Genomic DNA, 25,270 nt, shown 5'->3' with positions numbered 1-25,270 from the left:
TATGCCATGCAGTGGAATTCACTTTTCCAAAATGGTTCCCATGGGCACTTGATGGCTGAACCGTAGAGAACGATGGCGGATAAGTGTGGTTGACGGGCTATATTCCACCAAGGGATAAATGGCAACCATATTAAATACTACCTATTCAGACGAATGGTGGGCGCAAGGGATCCTTGGCCTTGCTTTTTCAATAGAGTCGATATTTGCCCGCCTGCATCCACTTGGTATATATCTCAAGGCAATGCTGTCCCCACCCTTACAAAAGATCCTAAGGTGATTTTTAGGCCTGTCTGAGGTACTGCTGGGAAAATTCCATCCACTCCGGTTTAGTGGTTTAAAGGATCCCGCTGCCCATTTTGGACTAGCTTCCCAGTATACTTTTTTGCTAGTTTCCATTTTTTTCCTCTTCTGCCGATTCTTGGTGTGCCAGAAAGGAAATTATTGCCTTGTCCTCTACCTTCAGCCGGGAGGTCCTTGCTGCCCACAAATCTACTCGCGTTGCACCCAAAATTCTTGAGCCAGTGCTTATTCTTAGGAATTACCTTGGCAATTACTGCAGATGCTACTCTTGCAAGGTGAAAGTTTCCTTGGGCTATCTTAGTGCTGCCATTGGTTTCATTTGTGCTTGAAGCTCTTCCCTCATGTCAAAGTGTCATCCTCCTGTCCGCCGGGATCCAGCTCTAGGTCGTTCAGCTGCTCCTTCTCAGTGGGTAGCAGTTCGATTTCCCTGCCCTTTCAAACACTAGACTACTGCCATTTTTTCGGGGATCTCGATAGGTTTTCCCAATGTATTCTAGGAAGTTTTTCCTTCTCCATATGCTCAGTCAACTGAGGACCTGGAGATGAAGCATCAACAAATGATCTTCACAACCACCTGAAGAACGTTATCATGTATACGGCCACAAATATACTTGGCCCCAGCCGCAAAAGGAGTCGGAACGGCTGGTTTGACCATGAATGTAAGCTAGCAACGGAACGGAAGAATGCCGCATACCGAGTAATGTTGCATTCTCAAAGAACGCGGGCACGCGCAGGGACTTATCACGAACTCCGTCGAGCGGAAAAGCGACTTCACAGACGGAAAAAGGAAGCCTGGGAGAACCAACAAGTCTGTGAACTAGAAAAGTACAGGGAGCAACCGCAGCAGGCGCGCAAGTTTTACCAACAAGTCAGCAGGATGAAGCCTTATACACCTCGATGCTCATCCTGCCGAGACAAAGAGGGAAATCTGATTTCCGACAGAATGGGCACATTAGAGCGATGGGTTGAGTACTTTGATGAGCTACTGAACAACCAGAACATCGGCGAATTGGAGGTCCCGCCAACTGAAGACGACGGACAAATACTGCCACCACCAAGTTTAGTAGAAACAGTCCGTGCAATTCAGCGGCTAAAAAAATCATGAGTCGCCAGGAGCCGATGGAATTACAGCCGAATTGGTTAAATATGGAGGCGACCAGTTACACCAAGTGGTTCATCAACTTGTGCTCAAGGTATGGGACAGCGAATCAATGCCGGACGATTGGCAACGAGGCATAATCTGTCTCATACATAAAAAGGGAGATATCACACAGTGCAGCAATTATAGAGGTATCACATTGCTGAGTACCATCTATAAGATATTCTCCACTATCTTGCTAGGCCGGATAGCCCCATACGACCAGAACATCATTGGCCCATACCAAAGAGGCTTCACTCCAGGCAAATCAGCAACAGATCAGATTTTCTCTCTGCGGCAGGCGATGGAAGAACTGTTGGAATATGGACAACAGTTGCACCATCTATTCATCGACTTTAAAGCCGCCTATGATAGCATAGCCAGGGTAAAACTGTACACGGCCATGAGAGAATTCGGTATCCCGACGAAATTAATAAGACTGACTAGGCTGACCCTGACCAATGTGCGAGGCCAGATAAAAGCAGCAGGATCACTCTCAAGACCATTCGACATCAACAACGGTCTACGACAAGGGGATGCGCTATCATGCGTCCTCTTTAACCTGGCCCTAGAGAAAGTTATCCGTGATGCTGAGGTGAATGCAAGAGGTACGATCCTCTTCAAGTCCACCCAACTACTGGCCTATGCTGACGATATCGACATCATGGGAAGAACCACCCGAGACGTACAAACTGCCTTCATCCAGATCGAGCAGGCGGCCATTGGGGCGAGATCTTGGGCTGCACATCAATGAAGGCAAGACAAAATATATGGTGGCAACGTCAGCACCGAAAACGAATCAACCAACAACATCAAACCGCACTGGTCAAACACAAAGAAGAATAAGGATAGGAGAATAGAACTTTGAGACCGTTGACAATTTCTCCTATCTAGGGTCGAAAATCTCAACCGATAACAACTAGGATGATGAAATCCGCGCGCGGTTGTTGTCAGCCAACAGAGCCTATTTCAGCTTACAAAGACTGTTCCGCTCGAAACGTCTCAGGGTCAATGCTCTTACTGTACAAGACTACGGTCTTGCCAGTCCTCATGTATTCCTCGGAAACTTGAGTTCTTAGCAAGAAAAATTGCGAACTCTTGGCCGCGTTCGAGAGAAGAATCCTCTGAAGAATTTTTGGCCCCCTACATGAGGATCGACGATTCCGTAGCCTACACAATGACGAAATCTATGAGCGATACCATGACCGTCCGGTTGTGGATAAAATCCGGGTCAATAGGTTACGGTGGGCGTGTCACTTAATCCGTATGGATGAAGATGATCCCACCCGGAAAGTCTATAAGGGCAATATCTATGGTAGAAAAAGAAGACGAGGCAGACCCTGCCTAAGATGGGGCGATGGCGTGGGCCAGGACGCCAGACAGCATGGATTGGTCATCTACCCCAGTCGTGAAAAGTTTGCCTTTGCCTTCCACTTTGCTTCTAAACATTCTCCACAATAGGGTGTAGAGATTTTTCTTCTGATAAATCAAAAGGCGCGGGAGCTTTTCCTTATTTGACCTGGTCGAAAGCATATGCTAGTAAACGGGAGCTCCACACTCTATCTCTCGAACATCTGCATGACGATAATATCTTTGATGACTTCCTACTCCTTACGAGCGATTAGTTGCTCTGCAAATAATTTCGGTAGCATGGTCAGTCAAATGCCTTTGACTGCACGAGTGTAGATAACGACTGGCTCTCACTTTCACTCCTGATCTACCCAGGATTTCTTCGCTCTTGAGTCCGGATTTAGGTTTTTTGGAAGCATCCACGCTTCGGGGGCTGATCTCCGCTCCTCCTTTCCTCTTTTGTTTCGTCCTTAAAGACTTATTTCTGGATCTTCTTAAGGTTTTTTTTTCTGGCTCCAGGTCTTCCTTCAGATAGGTCAGATGCCATAAAGCGGCTGTGGCACTGAGGTCATTTTCCTTCCTGATGGCTGATATATTGACTTCAGACATAGTTTAGCTGTCTTGGCTTTGCTACCTAACTTCTCCCTTCTTGAACATAGTCATCTGGCTCTCGGTATTACAGAGATGTGCCTTTGCCAGATAATGAAGTTTGTGAGTGGTATGGGGACCTGTTTGTTCTTCTTGGTTTCCTTTTCTTTTTCAAATTGCCCGTGATGGTTAACAGACCCGCCGTGCCTAGAACCCCGTAGCACGGTAAGGTCAAGCTTACTCACTGTGGTGAATAGGTACCAGTGAAGCTCCGTTCGAATGCAGTCAGTTACCCCCCATTGCAAAGCTTTTTGTTGATAGCAGAGTGTGACCATCACCTAGCACTAATTCCCTTGGTGGGCGAAGGGGTTGGTTTCCGAGGAGCCACATATCAAACCCAAAGAGAAACTGGTTGGCTCAGTCCTGCAGTCTCCTGTTTGACAGCTGACAGATAGGTTAAACCAAAGTTATAGATGGCTTGACACTTTGCAGCACCCAGGGTATGTAAAGTATGTGGGCTGATGTCCTATTTAAGCTCCGTGTTTCCTTAGAACTTTTACTGCAAACTTTACTACTGAAGCTGACATGGAATTCCTTCACAAATAAAAACATAAAGTCCTTAAATTTTGTTGAATGGGTGGAGTTCGTCAGAATTACAATAGTCCTTGCATAGCCTGTGAAAACCCAGTCAAAGGCACAAATTTAAATTTCATTCGAACGAATTTTCACAATAAGCTTCGACGAAAAAATAAGCCAAAGACGCATTTCCTTTTTGTACCCGCCAGTAACTATCCCTTAAAATCCTTTGTAGTTTGTAGTTTCTACTTCACTTAGCTGCCTCAAAGTTTTTCCTATTTTTGCCTTCAACTATGACTCTTCACTTCAAGTGCACGCACTTGACGAACTCGTAAAGCCTGTTCAAAACTTTCCAACTCAAATATAAGTTTCTTACAGGAGTTTACACATCTCGTGAGTTGTAAAAGTTCGTTTTCCGCATATGGGAGTCCTGCATACCGTCCCGTCAGTTGGATGCTTCCTTGTCACATGCCTAGTTCAATCCATCCGAAAAAAAATTCCGGAAATCGATTGAAAAGTTTCCTGTTTTGATTTGGTGAAAATGGGGGCAAGAGGAAGGGATGGTCTGGTTGGGCTGTAACTTTCCCATTTCGTAAAGTGATTTCAATCTCAGCCTATTTGTTGGATGCGGGTCGGTTGGAGGAAGTTTGGAGATGGGTTCCAGATAGAAAGTTCACACCATTTGCATAAAGGACAGATAGAAAAGGATAAAGGTCTTAACGAAGAAGCTTATCTAAATGCTGTTATCCGTATCGAGTTGCGCTCAACACTTTTGGAGGGTGAAGTTATGGATTTTCCGCAATTAATGCTCTCACGTTTTTTGGATACAGCGAATGTAGCTCAAATTGACCTTAATTTGCTTCATGGATTTTCCGCTTAAAAACATTCAATTTCACTTGAAAATGTTCTCCAAAAAATAAAATTAAATTATTCTTTTTATTCGTGTTTAAAAGCTGCAAATTCTGGCTGCAATTTAATTTGCTGATTAGCCTTTCAATTGTGCAATCGTAATTCAGCTGGCTTTTCATTATTTTCCCGGCATAGTTTTACTGACCGGAAAATCATCGGGTTTCGCATGAAAGGAACTTAAACTGATTCAATAATTGTTCTTGCTTGTTGGATTCAGTCCCGGTGCCATTGCAATTTTCGCAAATTATGGTCATTTTTCGTCCCATCGGGAAATCCTTATGGGGTGGGAGCTATTATGAAATGGAATCCAATCAAGCGTTAAAAATTTATTAAGTTCGATATTAATAGTGTGGTAAAGTGTGGATGAAAGTGCTTTCATTTATGTGTCTTTAAGTGCTCGTAAGGAAATTTCTTTGGCTTTTCCACCCTCCGCCCTCCTCGGCCCATTTGGCAGCATACATAGTTGTACAGGGAAAAAATTTATCAATGAAAGTGCTAGTCTATTTCGAACGCCTGTTGCCAATAGTGAATCATCGGGCTAAACTGTTCATACAGCTCATTTCGGACCTTGGCCTTCAGGATGTCTTTAAGACCCTCCTTTCAAAGGCGTTGACAAGTTTTTCGAAAGTTTACCTGTGTAGGCAGCTGGCTTTTGAAATTAGTAGGACTGGTCCCTCTCCGACTTTATCTCGACCAAGCAATCCTTAACACTTTTCAATTCCCTTGTGTGGGACATCATTGCTTTATTGGTCGTCCTTCTACAACTGTGACGGCCGTGATCTTGCAGCTTTATATCATAACGCAAATTTATCCCATCCCCCTTTTGTCAGATTTGACATATTTCTGCTTCGCTCTCTCAGCTTCAATAGGCATCTTTCTTTCAATAATTATAGTAAGCCCAAAAGCACACAGAGGACATATACTAAACACTTCTTTTCATAGCGCCTACCATAAGGGAACAGCATACGATGCAATGATCCATCGGTTATTAACTACCCCTTCTTTAGCATACAACTTTTGGGAAAGAGAAGGAATACATCACAGAGGCAGCAAAAAAAAAAGTCGACTCTGATAACAATATGGCAGAATCCGCGCTGAAAAACCAACGAAAATAAAGAGGACCTATCTAGGTACACTATACTTACAGCAAGCAACACTCCACTCCATCTTGACGTACATATAATACCTTTCCATTTACCCCTTGGTGGAGTGTAATCCGTCAATTACGTCTACGCGCCATCGTTCGTGATTTCCTGTCTCCGCTTCCTCCACGATTCCCTGAGAACTTTACACTCCCCCTCCACTATTCTGCGCCAAGTGCCTTTTGGACGAACCAGCCGTCGCCCATTTTGAGAGAATGGGTTACATTGCTTGCCATAGTCAGCGACACCTTCAATTTCCGCATCAAGGATTTTGCATTTCCTGAATCGAGGGGCCTTCCCGTTCGATCGAGGTATCTTCCGCGGAAATTCCACGAATTTCGATTTTTCGCCATTTTTTCGACCGGGGGCAGAATTTTCATTTTTTTTTTCGATTTGCCGCAGGCTAACCCCGAGTGGATTTTCTGCGATATCTCCCATTTCTGATGGGACAACATCAACGCTTTTGCATTTTCCAAATCAGGAGTGCATCCCCTTTCGATCGAGGTATCTCCCACGGTAATACGACAATTTTCGATTTTTGGCCATTTTTCCAACACGAAGTTCAGCAAAATCTTTAATTTTCTTCTATGTTTCGTAGGCTGCAATGAATTTTCCGCCATATCTTGCATTTGCGATTATACAGCATCAAAGTTTTTGCATTTCCTGAATCTGGGTCGCCCCCCGTTTCGTTCGAGGTATCTCTCATGGGCATCCGACGATTTTCGATTTTTCACCATTTTTCCGACCCAGAGTTCTGCAACATTTTCTTCGATTTTCAGCAATCTTAGCCTGAATGGATTTTCCGCCATATCTTGCATTTGCGATGGACCATCATCAACGTTTTAGCATTTCTTGGGCGCTTCCCCTTTCGAACGAGGTATCCTCAACGGGAGTCCGTTTTCGATTTTTTGCCATTTTCCTACCCGAGGTTCGAGAAAATTTTTAGTTTTCTTCGATTTCCCGTAGGCTCAATGGATTTTCTACCATATCTTGCGTTTCGATTGAGGTAGCTTCCACGGGTATCCGACGATTTTCGATTTTCGCCGCTTTTCCGACACGATGTTCAGCAGAATTTTGGTTTTCTCCATTTTTTTTCCGACCACAGGTTCAACACAATTTTCAATTTTCTCCTGTTTACTGCAGGCTCACCCTCAATGGATTTTCCACCGTATCTTCCGTATCACCCCTTTCGATCGAGGTATCTCTCATGGGCATCCGACGATTTTCGATTTCTCGCCACTTTTCCAACCCGGGGTTAGCAAAATTTTCCTTTTTCTTCGGCTTTCCGCAGACACCCTCCAATGGATCAAGGTATCTCCTATGGGGATCCGGTGATTTTGCGCCATTTTTCCGAACCGGGTTCAATAAAATTTTCCATTTTCTTGGATTTTCACAGGGTCACCCTCAATAGATTTTCCGCCATATTTTCCCCAGCTGCCGACGTAGCAACAAAAGTTTTACACTTTCTGAATCTGGAGCGCCTCCCTCTCTATCGTGGTATCTTCCACGAGAATCCGACGATTTTCGATTTTTCGCCATTTTTCCGGCCCGGGTTCAGCAAAACTTCCGACGCGGGATTCAACAAAATTTTAAATTTTCTTCGATTTTCTGCAGGCTCACCGCCATATCTTGCATTTGCGATTGCACAACATCAAAGTTTCTGCATTTTCTCGGGGTACCTCTTACGGAAATCAGATGATTTTCCACTTTTCCCAATTTTTCCGACCCGGGGTTCAGGAAAACTTTCAGTTTTCTTCTATTTCCCGTAAGTCGAACTGAATGGACTTTGCGGTAGGTCTTGCATTTGGGATGGCACAGGATCAAAGTTTTTGCATTTTCTCAATCGGGGGCACTTCCCGCTTTACGATCGGGGTATCTGCCACGGGAATGCGACGATTTTCGACTTTTCCCCATTTGTCCGACCCGCGGTTCAGCAAAATTTTCAATTTTCTTCGATTTTCCTTAGGCTTGAATTCAATGGATTTTCCACCATATCCTACGTATCCGCCCAATAGCAATATTGCATTTGCTGAATCTGGGGCGCCTTTCCTTTCGGTGAGGCATCTCCTACGGGAATCCGACGATTTTCGATTTTTCGTTACTTTCCCGCTTGGCTTCAACTCAATGAATTTTCCGCCATATCTTGCATTTGCGATGGCACAGCTTCAAAGTGTTTGCATTTTCTAAATCCGGGCACCTCCCTTCGAGCAAGATATCTTCCATGGAAATCCGACGATTTTTCGGCACTCCGGGGTCAAGCTAAATTTCCAATTTTCTGCGATTTTCCACAGGCTCACCCTCAATGCAGTTACCGTCATATCTTCCCTAGCCACCAACGCAGCATCAAAAGTTTTACATTTTCTGAATCTGGGGCAACTCCGCTTTCGCCATTTTTCCTACCCGGGTTTCAACAAAATTTTCAATTTTCTTCGATTTTTCCTTGGCTTGACCTCAGTAGATTTTAAGCCATATCTTACGTTTCCGCCGGGATAGCATCAAACATTGTCATTTTCTAAATCAGGGCGGTTCCCTTTCGATCGAGAGATCTCTCACGGGAATCCCACAATTTTCGATTTTTCCGATCCGGGGTTCAGCAGAATTTTAGTTTTTCTTCGATCCCGTACGCTCGAACTCAATGGATTTTCCGCCATATCTTGAGTTTCTGCCGGCGTAGAATCAAAAATTCAGCATTTGCTGAATTGAGGTATCTCCTACGGGAATCCGCAGATTTTTGATTCGACCCGGGTTCAGCGAAATTTTGAATTTTCTGAATAGATTTTCCGCCCTATCTTGCATTTGGGATGGCACAGCATCAAAGTTTTTGCATTTTCTGAACCTGGAGCGTGCCCCCCTTTCGGTTGATTACGACGATTTTCGATTTTTCGTCATTTTTTCGCTCTGGGGTTCAGCAAAATTTTTAATTTTATTCGATTTTCCGTAGGCTCATTGGAATTTCCCCGATATCATTGCACTGCACTTTTCGTGGCCGCCAAATTCCGTGCGCAGAGCTCTTTTCATTACGAAAAAAATCAGAACAGCAAGCCAAAATGTACGCTGCTGCTCTTGAATGGTACTGCCTCGGAATGACATCTGGTGTTCAAAAATCACAGTCAAAAAATCATGACACCGAAATGCAACCCAACGAACGTAATTATTCTCGATTCTTATGCACAAACGCTCGATTTTGTAATTCTAGATTTTCTGGGCTTGCTCTCAAGACGTAACTTTACTCTGAGAGACCCGCTTAGAAATTGAAGACTCTGGTCCAGCCGTTCCGCTGTCAATTGGCCAGCCGGTCTCGGTTCCACTAATCTCGTCCCCGCTCCATAGCCTTGAACTTAGGGGTCAGGTCATTCCCCTCAGCTACGAACAATCGCCTGCCTGCACCCAATGATGCGCAATATGAGAAAAAATAGAATTTGAAATAGTTTAAGTGAAAGTGGTCAATGAAATTTAAGGGAAAGGACCCAGTTGTTGGATTGTTTAAAACATTTAAGAACTTCATTAGTTGAAGTATTAAGTATTTAAATGAGGGACCAAATGGGAATTGCAAAATAAAGAAGGATAATTTGGAAAACTAAATGGGTTGAAAAAATGTAAGGATAAAGAGACTATTACACATTATTGATTGCATTATTTGCTCAAATGAAGTACCGCATCCCCTTTCTTAGCCGAGGGTGCTACAGAATTCTTCCCGTTTTTCCAAATGTCCTGTTATCAAATACTATACTTGTACACTAACTGGTGTAGAACCCGCTAATTACGTTGCCTTTAACGGATGAGTCCTTCGAATTTTGACCATTCAGATCGCCCTCCATTATCTCGGATTACTCCGATATGAGTGATTTTAATGCCGTGACTGTAACTTTCTCTGTGCTAAGCGGAATGAGTATCAAGGGTTGTGGGTTCCAAACGTACACGCAAATATGCCTTTAGCTTCAGAAATGAAACCCAATAGGGATTAAGACAGAAATATTCTTGAAAAATAGCTCATGCGGATAGTTTCCGAAGTGCGAAAATAATCTCTTTTTCGCTCCAAGCTCTGGATAAGGACATACTCGTATGCGTATGAACTCACAGGTATGCAGATGTCGAGTTTTAAAGAAACAGTGTGGACCGTGAAATGGAGCTACCCCACATGGAACTGATGTCTATTTACTATGGAAATTCCATGAAAGTGAGTGCACTCAGCTGAATAAACAAAAGACAAAAAGGGCTTTCTTTCTTCACCCATCTAGTGCCTTTCAGGCTGCATTACTATTCTTCCGTGGGTTCCTACACTACTTTTATTCAATTACGCCTGAGTGCTTTACAGCCTGGGATGGGGATTCTGTTCCTATTAGAACGTGAAATTCAAGCTCACCCCGGCGGTGTGTGCTTTATGGCGTGCGAGTAATACCAGGGGATGGTATTCCTGAACTCTGAAGGCAAACGGTTCGATGGGGCTGAAATATTTATCTGTCCATAGTATTGTGTAAAATGGTGTATTATTTCACGGTTATTAGGCTGCAATTTAGTATTTTGTTTTGAGTCTACCACTCAAGCATATTAGGTCGATCAGACAAAGTAATTAATAGGCCTTGAACCTCATTTCCTATGTAGGTTGAGCTCCACTAGTCAAGGCTCTAATTCTTCGGTCAATGAAAGTCATTCAGTTTCACAGCGTAATTGGAGACGGAATGTGGTTGCTCCAAAGAGGTAAATACTTGCCAGAGACTCAAGCCAGCTTCGTGTCGATTGGTATTCTTCAAGAGGTCCTGTCCGTTCTTCAGCGTTAATTATCATCATCAGTGAAATGTGATCCATCATATTATGGATTATTAGGCAATTAACCATTTCTTAGGTTCTATTATGATTGACTGGGGGCATTTTTCGCCAAACAAATAATAAATTATAAATTCAGGAGCTTGAGAGAGAAAGGACGAATGTAGTATTGGACTATAGGAAAATGCATTTAAACTGACGCATCTGTCAAGGCATTGATGGTACAGAGTTAAGTTAAGGTGGCTGAAATAGAACTCATTCCAATCTTCCTCTCATGACAAGGGAGAATGATGGGGGGCTAAAAAAATTGGAGCTCTTGTAAAAAGGAGAGCCGTGTGATTAGTCCTTTCCACTGCTTTTGGTTTTTGTAACCGATGTGTATTAGTTATCCAATACTCGTAGTTTTACTGATTGGGTACCGAATCGAAAGGAGTATTTAAAAGTTGATTGATTCGTCCTTCCGTCCCGCAGCTCCTGAGATGACTGCTCTGCCATTTTAATCACGTTGCTCCCAGGGCAGAGGTGAGGCAGCGTATAAGTTGCTTCTGCTCTGGACGAATTTTTATTTTTGTTTATTTTTGTAAAAACTTGGGTTCCCGCCCAGAACGAAGGGTCCGAGACCAAGAAACAGAGGAAGAAAGTTTCTTTCCAATTGGCGCGGTCCACCATCAAGTAAATTTCGGGCTCAGGATTCCTTTATATTCCTACCCACAAACTTAGTTTACATTACGCTAGAAACTGATGGAAAAGACAGTGTTAGTTGCATGGCGTTGTAGAATTAGCAATGTTCAACGATCCTTGAAAAATGTTAACGAGGATTGAAATCTGCGCAAGATAAAGCCCAGCAGTTTGGAAGTGCAGTTGATAATGTCATGAAGTTGGGATTGAAAGGAAGTTTGTCACCGAAGATTACAGCTCAGAAGTGATAAGGATTATGAACCACGTATGAAAGGGATGATGGGAAGGGTTTAGGCGAGTAACGCATTGGATGGCATTTGTTAGCATTGAGTGTCAACTGGTTCACTAAGTGCCGACGCACCAAAGTATCAATGTTGGATTGCAAGAACACACAGTCTAGCGGAGACGAAACGGAGGCAAATAATCTAAAATCGTCGGCCCAAAGTAAAGACAGCCAGGTTAGGATACCAGAAACGTCATTAACAAAAAAAAATAGGAATTTCTGGGGGCTTAATATAGAGCCTTGGGGAACTCCAGAGGAAAAAGAGGAGTAAGCGGATAAGAAAGCAGGAAAACAAGCTCTTCAGTAATCATAAGATAGGGAGAAGGCGAGTCATGAGATAACTGAGAAGGGAGGAGAATATTGTGAATAGGGAAGTCAAAGGTTCTTGATGAATCTCTGCAGGTCTTTAGCGCAAACATCTAAAAGGGGCGTAGAGGCTGGCTTCAAATGTTTGAGGAGGGGAGGGGGGGAGTGGTGTGCGGCTCCACGATCATACCCTTTAACGGACGTCTCTCTCAATCTCCGTGGATGTTTAATAGCAATTAGGACTCCATCGGCAGTGGGCTTACTTGACACAGTCCAGTCCATCGTCCGATGAAAAATAGAGCACCCTTCGGAGAGCCCGGAGTTTAGAATTTTATTGTTAAGCAATGTTTCTGAAATCCGAATGTTGTTGAGCCAGTTCGGACTCAAAGCCAAACTTGTTCCTAAAGTTATGGTGAAATACGAGGACAATGAAGACGGAATTAGTTTCCTGGTTGGACACCATGACCTGCTCAGAACAGCCGGAAAATGGGACCCGAAAAATGTCAATTTCCTAGAAAGTGAAAGAAACAACCGAAAGCTTCGGTTTCCTTGTAACTTTCGTGCAGAAGGAAGGAAACTAGGAGGAGTATGGAGGCAGAAGCTAGAGGTCCTTTTTCTACATTCCTGTTCAAAATTGCGGCCAACGTCCCATTCTAAAACTCGCAAAAAGCAGAAACAACCGCGCTCTCAGCTGAGAACACCGCAATTGCCAAACTAATCGCAGACAGCCCGTTGCAGAGCGAACTGTGGAAAAAACGAAAGGAGGAAGAGTCTTCTGAAAAAGACTTCACTCAGGTACTCTGCAGGGTTCAAAATAGAAAGGCAAAGAGGGACGAGAAGCAACTATACGCCACGCCAACAAAAAAACCTTAAACTCAAATTAAGGCGAATATGAAGGATGGAGTACGGAAAGAAAAGACGGGGAGACGAAGGAGGACTAAACCGCGGCTCTGCTAATTAAGCCAATGGAAGGCAAGACCTTTTCGGAAATACCTCACCAAAATCCATTATAGGATCAAACCCGAAGATAGCGTTGTGGAAGTGCCGAAAACGAATGGAGGTGGAGTCCTCGTCGATTTGGGCCCGACGACAACAGATAAATGAACGTTCTGCGAAGCGAACAAAGGTTTACTGAGAGAGAAAGCTTTGGTTTCTAGTTTCGAACCCGCGTGCTCTCTGGAAATCAGAGACCTTGACTGCCTGATGGAAAAGAACGAGGTAGAAGAGGCCATCAAGTACGAATGTCCAGAGGTAACCAATGTATGAATTAGTATCACCTTTGCGAACTCCCGGGGTAAAAAACTCGCTGTAGTGAAAGTTGCGGAAAATACCCGGGGAAACTTGTTAACAGCGGGAAAATCAGAATTGATTGGGTGATCTGTAGGATACGAATCTGGGCCGCCCCAACCAAATGTTACAGACGTTTGGATTGTGGTCTCCCCGTACCCATGCCATGTCTGCCACCTGACAGGAGGTCACTATGTGGGCCAAGGGGTGCAAGCTGCAACGAAAAGGAAAGTTGCGTTATATGCAAGGATCGTGCGCATCTGGTGAGAGCGTTGCGCACACTACGGCCTCGGGACAGTGTCTAGTCTTTAGAGTAGAACTGGAACGAGCTAGGATGCAATCAACATGATCCGCGCAGTTCGCTGCGGAAACAAAATCTCTAGTATTCTTCAGTAACCAGTGCCAAAACAGGGATCTGGCTTTACCAACACCACCCACCTTAGGGTTCTTGCCCAGAGTCGGGGGGACAGATTTGCCTGGTTTCAATGGTTGTATGTGACATGACGCAGACTTGATGCTTTGCAGGATGCTATCTTGGGCACAGAAGGTCGGATTCAGGTCGAAGGTGACTTCAATGCCAAGGCATTTGAATGGGGCATACCTCACCCAGATTCCAGTGGGAACGACTTCTCGAAATGACGGTGAGAACAAGACTTACGGTTTTAAACACTGGCTCTACTCCAACATACCGGCATTCAGGCTGCGAAGGAAGCATTCCCAGCGTAACCTTGATGTCAGAATCATTGGTGTCACTGGTGAACGGGTAGCGAGTTCTGGAAAGACTTTTTGGTTGACACAAATTCTCGGTGTGCGCCACCTCGGATCCCTTTGTGTGCGTGGAACGTCGCGAAGGTGAATATCAGAAGGTTTATCGGTACTCTTGGAACAATTGGGGGAACGCACTGCAGTGACAGCTGCCGTAAATTCAATTATGAACATAATATGGAGGGCCTGCGGAACATACCCAGGAAGGCATCGAGACGTAACAAGCCGCCTATGTATTGATGGACGGCGGAAACTACAGAGCTCCGTAAAGAATGTCACAAACTCCACAACTTGACGCAACGTGTAAAGGACCGGGCAGAGGCATGTACCATAATCACAGGGTACAGATCAGTCAAAAGGAGGCTCCGCAGCACAATAAAGAGGAGCAAAGCTAGTTGCTGACAGGCACCCGTTGGGGACTCGGTTGTAAACTGGTAACCCGAAAAGTTGGGGCCTTGCGAAAACCCTGTTCACTTAAGGTCAAACCGATGGACCGTATTGTACGGGTGTTACTCCCTACGCACCTCGTATGAGATGATAACGGCAACGCAAAGAGCCCACTTTTCTCTATAAAAGAGTTAGAAGAGACAGTCCTCTCTATAAGAAACAAGAAGGCGCCAGGACTCGATAGCATCCCAGCGGAGGTATACAAACTGGTGTTCGGCGCATTCAACGTTTGTCTGAAAGAGGGTAATTTCCCATCTCGTTGGAATGTGGCGAGGCTTGCGCTAATGAGCAAAGGAAAAGGCGACCACATTGTATGTTTGATAAAGCCGGAAAAGTGTTCGAAAAGCTCATCAGAAGTAGACTCGCTGAACCGATGCGTTCTGCCGGGGACTTATCATTATTGATGCGACGGGTAAGCAGATGAATTACTGCTCATGGTTTTAACCTTGCACTGGAAAAAGGAGAATTCCGACCCTGCGTCTCATATCGATAGGCGAGTCGTTAATCGAGTCAAAGCCAGTGACCAGTCACAAAGTACTGTGGACTGATTCTTGACTCAAAGATGAGCTTTTTCGAGCAAATTAAGGTAGCGGACAGGGTTGCAGCTGGAGCTTCGGCCTTGGATCGGCTAATGGCAAATATTGGGGGTGCTACGTCCTCTGGTGAGTTCAATGCAGTCTATTCTGCTTTACGGTGTAGAGGTATGGGCTAACACTCTTGGCAAGGATGTATGGTGTGAACCCCTGCACAGGTACAATGGCTGTGTCAAGCATAGGTAGCATCTTCTTGCCGCGCTATCTCTGAACCGGACGTGATGGTGATAGCGGACGTGATCTCCGCTCTGTTTCTTGCTAAGGAGCATAAAACCATATACCACTCTAAGAGAGAAGGGCCAAAGGAGGTGGTTGCTTATGACGAGAGAGTGGCACCCCTCTTGGCAAAATGAGACTAGAGGCAAATGAACTGCGCGAGATCATTAGCAACTTAGAAGCGTGGCTGAATCGAAAACATGGTAAGAGTGAATATTTCCTTACCCAGCTCCTAAGTGGACATTGCTTTTTTCAGTCTTATTTGCATAAGGTGGGAAAGGCACGTTGTGTGTGTGTGTTTTGCAATGGAATGGTTGTGGAAGACGTGTGGAAAAAGAAGAAGGCGTGAGAGCTCGGGTGCTAGCCCGAAGTAATATTACAAACCGTTCGAGGCTAGCTCTCGAACACAGACACCTATAATGACTGGGATTCGAACCCTGAGCAGCGAGATAGGAAGGCTGACGTTCTACCCTCTCAACCATCGCACCATCAAGTCGAAAATTACCCCGCTGATATTAAAATACTCCCCTTTTGAGGCGCAACAAATTCTCAAGGGCGAGTTTTTAAACAGGTTAGGGAGAAATGACCTCTCGTTTCTTCCTTCAAACCAATTTGAAACTATGTAAGTGGGGGCGCATTGATCTTATCTTACGGGCAAAAAGACCCGATGCAGTCTATATAGTTAGCTCCCAAAATCACATCTTTCAATCTATCAAAAATTTCCAAATTATCAACGCAGCCATATATGTACTAATAAATTACATTTTTTTTAAATCTAGACGTCCCTATCTGTCTGGAAAATCCACTGAATTCGTAATCCCAGCAATACAATTTTCATTTTCATATTCAAATTTTCGGGATTTCCCCCTCCCACTTTCTGTCTAACATTCATATTCTGTATGACTTATTTTTCAGAATATTTCAATATTGATTGTGCTGTTATACGCGTGGCGGATAAGTGTGAATGTGAAACGTTATGGCGACTTAGAAGACGTCTACTACGGTAAGCAACATAAATTTACGAATTTAGACAGAAACAATTTAGGCACGCATCCACCATATTATGAATGTTTGTAGAGTAGATTCGAGATACTTTGGCGAGGAATTCCGGAATGTGGGGAAAGATATTCGTATCAGATACTTCCTTGCGCGTGAATTCATAAAAAACTTTTAAGAGAGTTAACGTTCGTCCTCGTCACTTGGAAAATCCTGGATCTAAAATTATTTAAATATTTACTAAAATCCCTAAAATTTATTCTTAAGCCCAATCACCCACTCTCCCTTAAAAAAATATCACACGCTCCACTTTCATTCCTACGCTATCTGTTTGCCTATAAATTATCCTTCTACTTTTTTTTTTCTCCGGGAAAGTCCTTTATGATTTTCAAAATTCAATTTATGCACGCGTATACGGACGGGACCCAGTTGAGCATTACAGAAAACCCACCCGCGATTGAAACCGAGACGTGTCGTCCCAGCTCCTTTCCAAGGACGATCTAATATTTATTCATAATATGTGGATTGGTGCTTAAATAATATATCGTTGGAGTCTCTGTACACACTGCAGTCAACTGGGGCTCATTGGAGCTCATATGGACTCATAGACTTTAAGGATTATGTCTCTGTCAATGCTTGTTTCTTGTCTAGTTAGTTGTTGTTGCCGTCGCAGGACGGCTTTTTGTTGGCTTGTGTTTTTTCCTAAACCTTCCCCGTTTTTTTCTGCCGGTATCTTTGCAGGAGTTCAGATCGCATATTTCGCCATAATCGGAACGCAAATGTCAATGATAGTCCTTAGCATTATGTTAATGTTTGGGATTTATAGGGTAAGTAATTGAAAAAAGCACATAAAATATTTTCACAAGATAAATGTCATATTTATGCTGATAATTTTATAAATCACATAAAGGATCCTTAGGCCCAATTTAAGATTCGCTTCGGGGCATAAACCAAATTCCAGTCCATTTTTTCGCTTGAATAAGCTCCGGCCCTCGTTAATAGATGATTTATCGCTCTAGAAAGCCCTTCAAGAAAATTAACTATTATAGATTGGGTTATTGGGGAAAAGATAGCCCATTCGCCGAATCTGTGATCCAATTAAATTGAACGCTATTTTTGGACGTTCATATTGAAGTTTAGGACAAATTAGAGTAATAAATGGAAAAGATATATTTTTTCCATGGATTAATACACCCTATTAGGCTGAGAAATTACTTTTTAGGAAGGAATGAGTAATCCTGCTAACAAAAATATATAAAAAATCAACGTTAGTTATTAGAAGATAAATGCAAAATTCTGGAATTAACTTTAAATAAACAGGACCCTAAAATTTAGCTTCGTTTCTTGCAGTTTACAAAAAAACTGCGCCCAAAATTATAGTAATATACTATTATTAACTTTATTTGAACAGACATCGGTATGGAGGGTATTTCGGAGCCTCGGCACCATATAGTGGCACCCTCTTGATTTTTTCCAGATTTTCCGGTTGGGTAGTTTCTGAGAATGGGCCCGTAAAAAGATGATCACTTTCGACCCCCCCACACTCCCCAAGTTTCCAATAAATGACAAAACTAAGACCAGCCTCGCACTAATCGAGACTTTTCATTTGATACCACACATGACTATATATGTTTAAAAAAAATTACACCTCCCTTTTGCATGTATAAGGACCCCCCCCCCCTTAAATGCAACGTAAAAGGATGTAACTCACTGTATGCATGAGCATTCATAGTTTCCACCTTCCCACCAAATTTGATGTCATTCGCTACAATTATCTCCGAGAAAAATATGTGTGACGGACGGACAGACAGACGGCTGCAATGCCCCACCAAGTTTGACACTGTCTGCATTGGAGAAAATGCTTGGTAATCTTGTTCTCGACGCAAGGGGATGAAGTCCAAAGGCGATTGCTGGTGATTTCAACGCTTGGGTCCTTGCAGAGAATCAAATGCCGCATTTTATTAAAAGCTTTTGCGCAGATGGACTTAGTTTTGGCTAACAAAGATACCGTTCAGAAAGGGGACCAGGTTCGGTTGTAGACCTGACCATTTGTCAGCCCTGCGCTGGCCTGTGGTACGTGTGGTACGTAGCGCCAGACAATCTTCTTTATGGAGCCACAGGGCAAAGAAAGGGCTGATTTGCAAAAGCTTTGGATGACCAGACCTTCATAGAGGTGTAGTTAGAGGAACCTGATAAAGCAGGCGACTCTAATCCACTGTATCGCAAAGTATGCGACAGGGGTTATTCCCCCAGGAAGAAAATGGCACTGGAACATTCCAACCACCTCTGAATATGCCGGCAATTCCGCCAATTATCAGAGAGGTGCTGCTGGAGATCTACAGTAGAATGGGAGACAAATAAGGCCCCTTAGCTTACCGTCAAATCCAGACCAGACATATTCGTTGAGTTTTTCGAAGCGTGCATGTCCGAGGTTGGTAATTCTGCATAAGCCTGGCTTTTCAGATCGGCAGTATGGGTTCCGTAAAGCCAGATTAACCATTGATGCCATTAATTTGGTTACTAGTTTGACCGAAGATGCAATTCATGGACAGAGTAGTACCAGCAAATATTACGTGGTAGTAACCCTAGACCTGAAAAATGCATTCAATTCGGCTAATTGGAATCTAATACGCAAATCCCCAGCGATGGTTGGTATTCCCGCCGAGAGTTATCTATCTGGTTTGACACCGATGACGGACGCCAGGAGTACGTTATTTACACGGAGTCCCAAAGGGTCCCGGATTGGGCCTACTAATCTTCCCCTTCCGGGGGAAATCACGGTAATGGGTTACGCTGACGACATAGTGTTGATTGTTTCCGCAAAGCATCTCGAAGATGCTGAGTTATACTCGGGCGAGGAAATCAACGCTGTTAAAAGTGGGCTAGAGAGCTCTGGTCTGACACTTGCGAAGGAAAAAACGGAAGCGGTCCTCATCACTAAGCGCGGGAAAAGAAATTACGCCTGTATTAGAATTGAAAATATTATCACTTCCAAGCCGACTATTAAATACGTAGCGGTGGTGATAGACAGGAAGCTCAGTTATAGGCAACAGGTGTAGTATGTTTGCGACAAATCATCCGCTGCAAGTATGGTCCTGGCGAGGATAATGCCGAACACGGGAGGGCCACGGTATACCTCTAGGTTGCTTATAGCCACGGTGGTAACCTCATCATCATATGGCCCCAGTTTGGAGGGAGGCGTTGGGGATGTCAGGGAATGCTAACAAACTGAGTGCAGTCTACAGGAGGATAGCCCTGAGGGTATGCTCTGCCTTCAACACTGTCTCAGGACATTTTGGCAGATGAAATGGCGAACATATACAATGCGAAGCATATCTCTCCTTTATCTCAGACGAAGAACGCTGAGAGGCAGAGATGGTAAGAGCGGTGGAAATGTTCGGAAAATGGTCGGTCGACTCACAGGCTCATTCTTGGCATCAAGGAGTGGTTGGAGAGACGACACAGTGAGATTAATTATAATCTCACCCAGTTTCTCACCGGGCACGGAGAATAGCGCAAAGCCTGCACAGGTTTAAATTGGGGACTTCAGCCGACTGTCCAAATTGCGATGGAGTCCCAGAGGACCCAGAGCATGTATTATTCAACTGTGAAAGGCAGAAGAGACAAGAAAAGCGCGCTCACGCGCCGCGTATAGAAAAACAGTGACTAAGCTAGAGTGCTCTGACTCCGGCCCGTGATGTAATACCTTCTGGTGTTTCCCACACGGTGGTGTGTCCAGGTCAGTGTCTTTTGAAGATTTCCATCTCATCCTTGCTCGGATTCCTCCACTACTGTTCTGCGCCAAGTGCCGAGTGGCCATCTTTGGAGAGTGGATTTCAATTGTCGTGAGACGAGAGTGCGATGACCCGCCAGACTCTACTTTCCTCTCTTTCCAAATCCAGAGCAATTTGGCCACTCGGTGGGAGAGCAAACAGATGTCATGAGCGTAGTCGAGGTGTTTGAGGAAAGATGTCATCGTCCATTGAATTCAGCCACGTCCTCCGGACACGGCAGCTTAAAGAAAGTCACCAGTAATAAGAAGAAATTATATCGGTGACAGGATCCAACTCTGGCGGACTCCGCTATTGACCTCAAAATCCTCCGCGATGTTACCTCGGTGCAGCATGAGACATTTCGCTCTGATAATTGCTATTGGTGGTGGTCAAAGGGTAGTATAGGTCCCAGGGCGAAACGTGGATTGGTACCCATGATGGAACATAAAACCTGAAAAATGCCTGCTAAATCAACACCAACAGCTTTACTACCAAACCCTATCTCCACCTCCACGTGGTGACCGCTGGGAGCTCTTTCTTAACGAAAAGCTGCATACGGAGAAGGATGAAATCGAGTCTCCCGCGCCTAAAAACGGGACAAATTGTACCAACTGGTCCTCCAGGTTGGGGGTTGGGTTGGGCTGACAACCCTATACAGAAAACAACTTGTTACGAAGCCACAACAGGAGCCTTGGACTGGACGGATTATACAACGACGAACCCGGCAACGACAACGGAATAACGATTTGCGCATTTTCTCATGGAACGTGCGCTCCCTGTACAGAGATGAAGCTGATGAGTAGCGATCGAAAAGAAAGATCTACGACGGATGGGATCCTCAAATATGCTGATCTGAGTATCCCAAGGCAGGGCCGGAACTTTGAAGGCCGCGTCTCATAATACACCCGAGACAGGAGAAACATCGATTGAGGATGCGGTTCGTCGTGGATCTTTCCTTTCGATCGCGCTATTCGCACGACTTTTTTTAGGAAGTAGAAATCTTCAAAAGACGTGTGGTATTTTCATCCACCTAAACCAACCCCGACGCCCCCATGTCTAGTGGAACTACAAAAAGGTATTCCATCACGGAGCGGAATCAGCTCACTCTAGCTTGGTCAACTTTCATCTCCAGGCATCTCCACGTAACCGCCCTTTTCTCCTCTCCTCTACTTTTCACAGTTTACTCTGGATAGATGCAATCATGGAGTTGATCGCATCTCAATCCTCTTGACATTCTTCGCACCAGATTTTTCGGTACCAGCACCTCTCCTAGAGTCTCCTTTAGGTTCTTCCTTTCTTCCACACATCTTGGACAGTGAAAGAATACGTTCTCTGGGTCCTCATCTTCCTCGGAGTTTGAGCAATCGGGTGAGGTATCCGGATTAAACCTGTACAGATAGTAGCGATACCCTCCACATCCCGTGAGAAGATTATAATTATTATAATATTGCCGTGTGGTTCATTGAGCAGGATGGAGCTTACTACCCTAGCTTAAGTTGCTGTTGCTGTTGTTGTAGGTATTAGTTACCCCACGACGTCTGTTCCGGCCGACGATGATAGTACATGGGGACGAGAATTGGCCAGGCCTTCGACCTATGTATGCCAGCAGTCACTCAGTTTTTGGGAATTGGGCCCTGTGTTGCCAGACTTGTTGTAGGTTACACAATTATGCCGGAGTTTGTCCAAACAGACGTGTTACAAGTTTGGACAAAGATATCGTTTTTATATGATTGTGGTTATGTTATGCTGAACTAGGGGATATATGGGATGGATGGAATCAACTAAGAGGGGTGCATTGGCACAGGAAATGCCCTGTGGCTTGCGATATTCACATTCTCTCACAAAAAGCAAGGTAAAAGAAATATGAAATGGCACTTCAGAGACTCATAGTCCTAAAGCTTGATTCTTTTAGGTAGCTGATCAACTCCTCAGTCTAGAGTTGGTTTCCATGTTGTTGAAAGACTCTTTCGAACTGAACGCACTATGTCTCCTACACTCAAAAAAAAAGCTTTTTTTGGGGTAGGGTAAGTGAATGCATTTACGCACACAGTGTTGGACTTCCGGTTCAGTACGTCGTCGGACTACCAACTAAACACCTTCTCATCTTCAGAGAGCTAGCCTGGAACCGTTTGTCACATTACTTCGGGCTAGTCCCCGAACTCTCCCGCCTTGCGGAGCCTTCAAATCAGGGAATTCCTTTCGCCAACGAGAGGGGAGAGGACGAAGGGAACTGTCAGTTCAAGGAACCCCTGCCATCCAGATTCTCCACCGGTCGAGCTCCATCTTCTACGCAACGAGAAGGAATGGGCAACATGGTTCCACCTGTCAGCACTCCTCAGCATCTCCTCGACAATGTTGTCTGTGATTCTCTGTGTTTAAATGAGCTGCTGACGAATCCCATCCCACCTTCCACAAAAAAAAATTGTGATGGACGTCGTCCACAACCCCATTGCCAAACACAAAATCCGGAGATCATGCCTTTTCAATCTTATGCAGGCAAGACTCCCCATCTCTGTACTTGCGCGAGACGCTTATGATATACCTCCTTGCCAAGAGCGTCAACCCATACCTCTGCACCGTAGAACAGGATAGACTGCGTTGAACTCATCAGGAGACGTCGCCTGCTAGACGTAAGACCCCCAATATTTGTCATTAGCCTACTTAACGCCGATACACTAGCTGCAGCGTTGTTCGTTGCTGCTTTGATTTGCTCAAAAAAGCTCATCTTTGAGTCAGGAGTCTGCCCGAGGTACTTTGCCACTGGGTTTGATTCGATGATCGACTCGCTGAACGATATGGGACGCAGGGTCGGAATTTCCTTTTTAGTCAGGATGACTACTTCGATTTTTTCCAGTGGAAGGTTGAAACCATGAGTAGTCATCCAACTGCTTACCCGTCGCATCAATATACCGAGTCTGCTTTGCGCCTGTTCAACAGTGCGCCCAGCAACAAGCGCCGCGACATCATCTGCAGAACCGACCAGCCTCGACTCTTCAGGCTTGTTGAATTTAAGCAGACTATGATAGGTAGCGTTCCAGATATCCGGGCCTAGGATGGATTCCTGTGCATCCTCAGCTGCAGAGGATGAAACCATGGTGTTTCCGCTGATTAGGGCATGCATTTGCTGCTGAGTGCGCTATCTTGTTCAACATAATTTCACTTTTAACTGGGCACCACAGTATTCTTATCTCCTCGAAGTTAGAATTCGCTACTGCGTCAATTATTTCCCAGATAATGGGCATCAAGACTGTGGGGGCAGCAGCATAATTAAGCACTGGTCTCACAATGGTCCTAAATAGTTTTACGGCTCTCTGAGATTTTAATCCCCATGAAAAACCTGTGGCAAAGTTTACTACGCTCGAGGCTATTTCTGCTTTATGATTGAATTATTGACGTGATTTTTTGGGGATAGGGATTTCGTAATTGTCCTGTCGAGAATATTTATCTGCGGTACCTATTTCAGAGGGGACTGATGTACCAAAAATTTACATGGTTTACCATTATTTCTCCTAAAAGCAATAACGCTAGAATTATCTCTGTTCACTGGGAGTTTCAGGGTTCTACATTTATTCACAAAAAGGTCAACCCGCTTTTCTAGCAAGGCTGATATAGTAAGTGGGGTAGGCCACTGTTTACCGAGTACGACCAGTCATCCAGCTTCAGCTCCCTGTATTTCAGAAAGCGCACGGTCCAAGCGTATTTGTCAGATGGCACGTATTTTCTCTCATAGTTTCAGAAAGAAGGAGTAGGTCCACTCTTTCGTACGCCTTGCTGATGTCAAAAGACACAGCTTCCGCGACTCTGCCCTTACGCTTGGTTTCAGAAATTTTCAGCAACAGGTCGTTTAGGCCTGTTGAGTTCGATTTCCCTTTTCTGTATGCATAGCAATACTCCGCAAGCACGCTTTTTGTTTCTAGGAAGAAGGAAAGTTTTTTCTTCACCATTCAGAGGTTGCTGGAGGTTGACAGTGCTCTCCTCTTATTGAGGAAATAACCCCCCCCCCCCCTCCCCACAAGCTTGGCAGGTAAAATCTTTTCCCACTGGCGACTGTCACGGGTGGAATCTACTCACAGTACTCAGTGGCCGCGGACCTCAGATAGAGAAGGCTCACCCCCTGTACCATTTCATGGAGGATAATAATAATTATTTGTGGTGCAACAATCCAATTGAACCAGGGCTTTGAAGTGTTCATTAATTCAAGACCGTAACGGTACACTACAGTATACTGTAGGAGGCAATGTGGTCGGCATTGCCCTTGCAGCTTCACAGCCGAGTCGACTGGTATCCGACACCTCTACCACCAGTGAGATTTGAACCGTGACCTTCCGCTACGGCAACCCACCGCTCTAACCACTTGAGCCGTCCGGGCAAAGATTATTTGGCCCACCCAGAGAGAGCTTTTGTGCTAGACGCGTGCAAATGCATTCAAGATTACGGTGGTCTGCACGGGGCACTGGCCTAGGGGACCATGCGACCAGGTTCGGCATACCCTACAGATCACATTGCTGAAGCGGCGGAGAAGAGGAAGGAACCCTTAGGCATTTCCTTTGGGATTGTCCAATTCAAGCTGGAGCCAGGCCACGGGCACTAGGTAAACCATTCTTTGAGCACCACAACTTCCTTGTTTTTATCACACAAACCAGGTTATTAGGAGTTTATGGCATCAAAACGGCGCAACACAAGGAATTGTTGAGGAGTAGCTGAGGGTCGTGAAGGTTAGTCATCGTAAACAATGAAGGGGAGACAATGGAAGCCTAGAGTTAAGACATCTGGAAATCTGCTGATGAATTCCTAGTACAGATGAGAGGGGGTAAGACAGGGCAAATTTTTACAGAAAATAACAAATGGACTTGCGTTGAGCGGTGAAATGCATAGAGTAAGAGGAGGAGGGAAAGGTGGGATCGGCACTGAAAGAAGATTTAACAATGATCATGACGCTTGTGTCCCTACCCCAATCTGCCCGATGTCTGGCATCGTAAAAGACCGAGTGGCCCCCCAGGAGCTCAGAATCTAAAGTGCTATCATCCAGCCAGGTTTCAGGGAGGCAGAAGATGCGGAGCTGGTAATCCAGTAGAAGCGCTCTTATATCTCCATACTCACATTTTATGGTTGAGTTTTGAGCTAATTTGATGGAAGCCCCATGTGGCCAAAACGAAAGT

At 44.7% G+C, this 25,270-nt stretch overlaps 1 protein-coding gene across 1 annotated transcript in view; it reads left to right on the top strand.

The window, feature by feature from the left end:
- Positions 1-25,270, top strand: part of LOC119650058 — a 191,335-nt gene that overhangs the window by 124,473 nt on the left and 41,592 nt on the right. The window contains exons 3-4 of the mRNA XM_038052548.1: positions 16,258-16,345; positions 17,080-17,165. Of these exons, the coding sequence (XP_037908476.1) occupies positions 16,258-16,345; positions 17,080-17,165 (174 nt within the window). The remainder of the gene's footprint in view (positions 1-16,257; positions 16,346-17,079; positions 17,166-25,270) is intronic.

Source organism: Hermetia illucens, chromosome 2 (genome assembly GCF_905115235.1).
Source record: "Hermetia illucens chromosome 2, iHerIll2.2.curated.20191125, whole genome shotgun sequence".
Taxonomy (NCBI): Eukaryota; Metazoa; Arthropoda; class Insecta; order Diptera; family Stratiomyidae; genus Hermetia; species Hermetia illucens.
The sequence above is the reverse complement of the archived record's forward strand: the minus strand, read 5'-3'. Positions and strand labels throughout refer to the sequence as shown.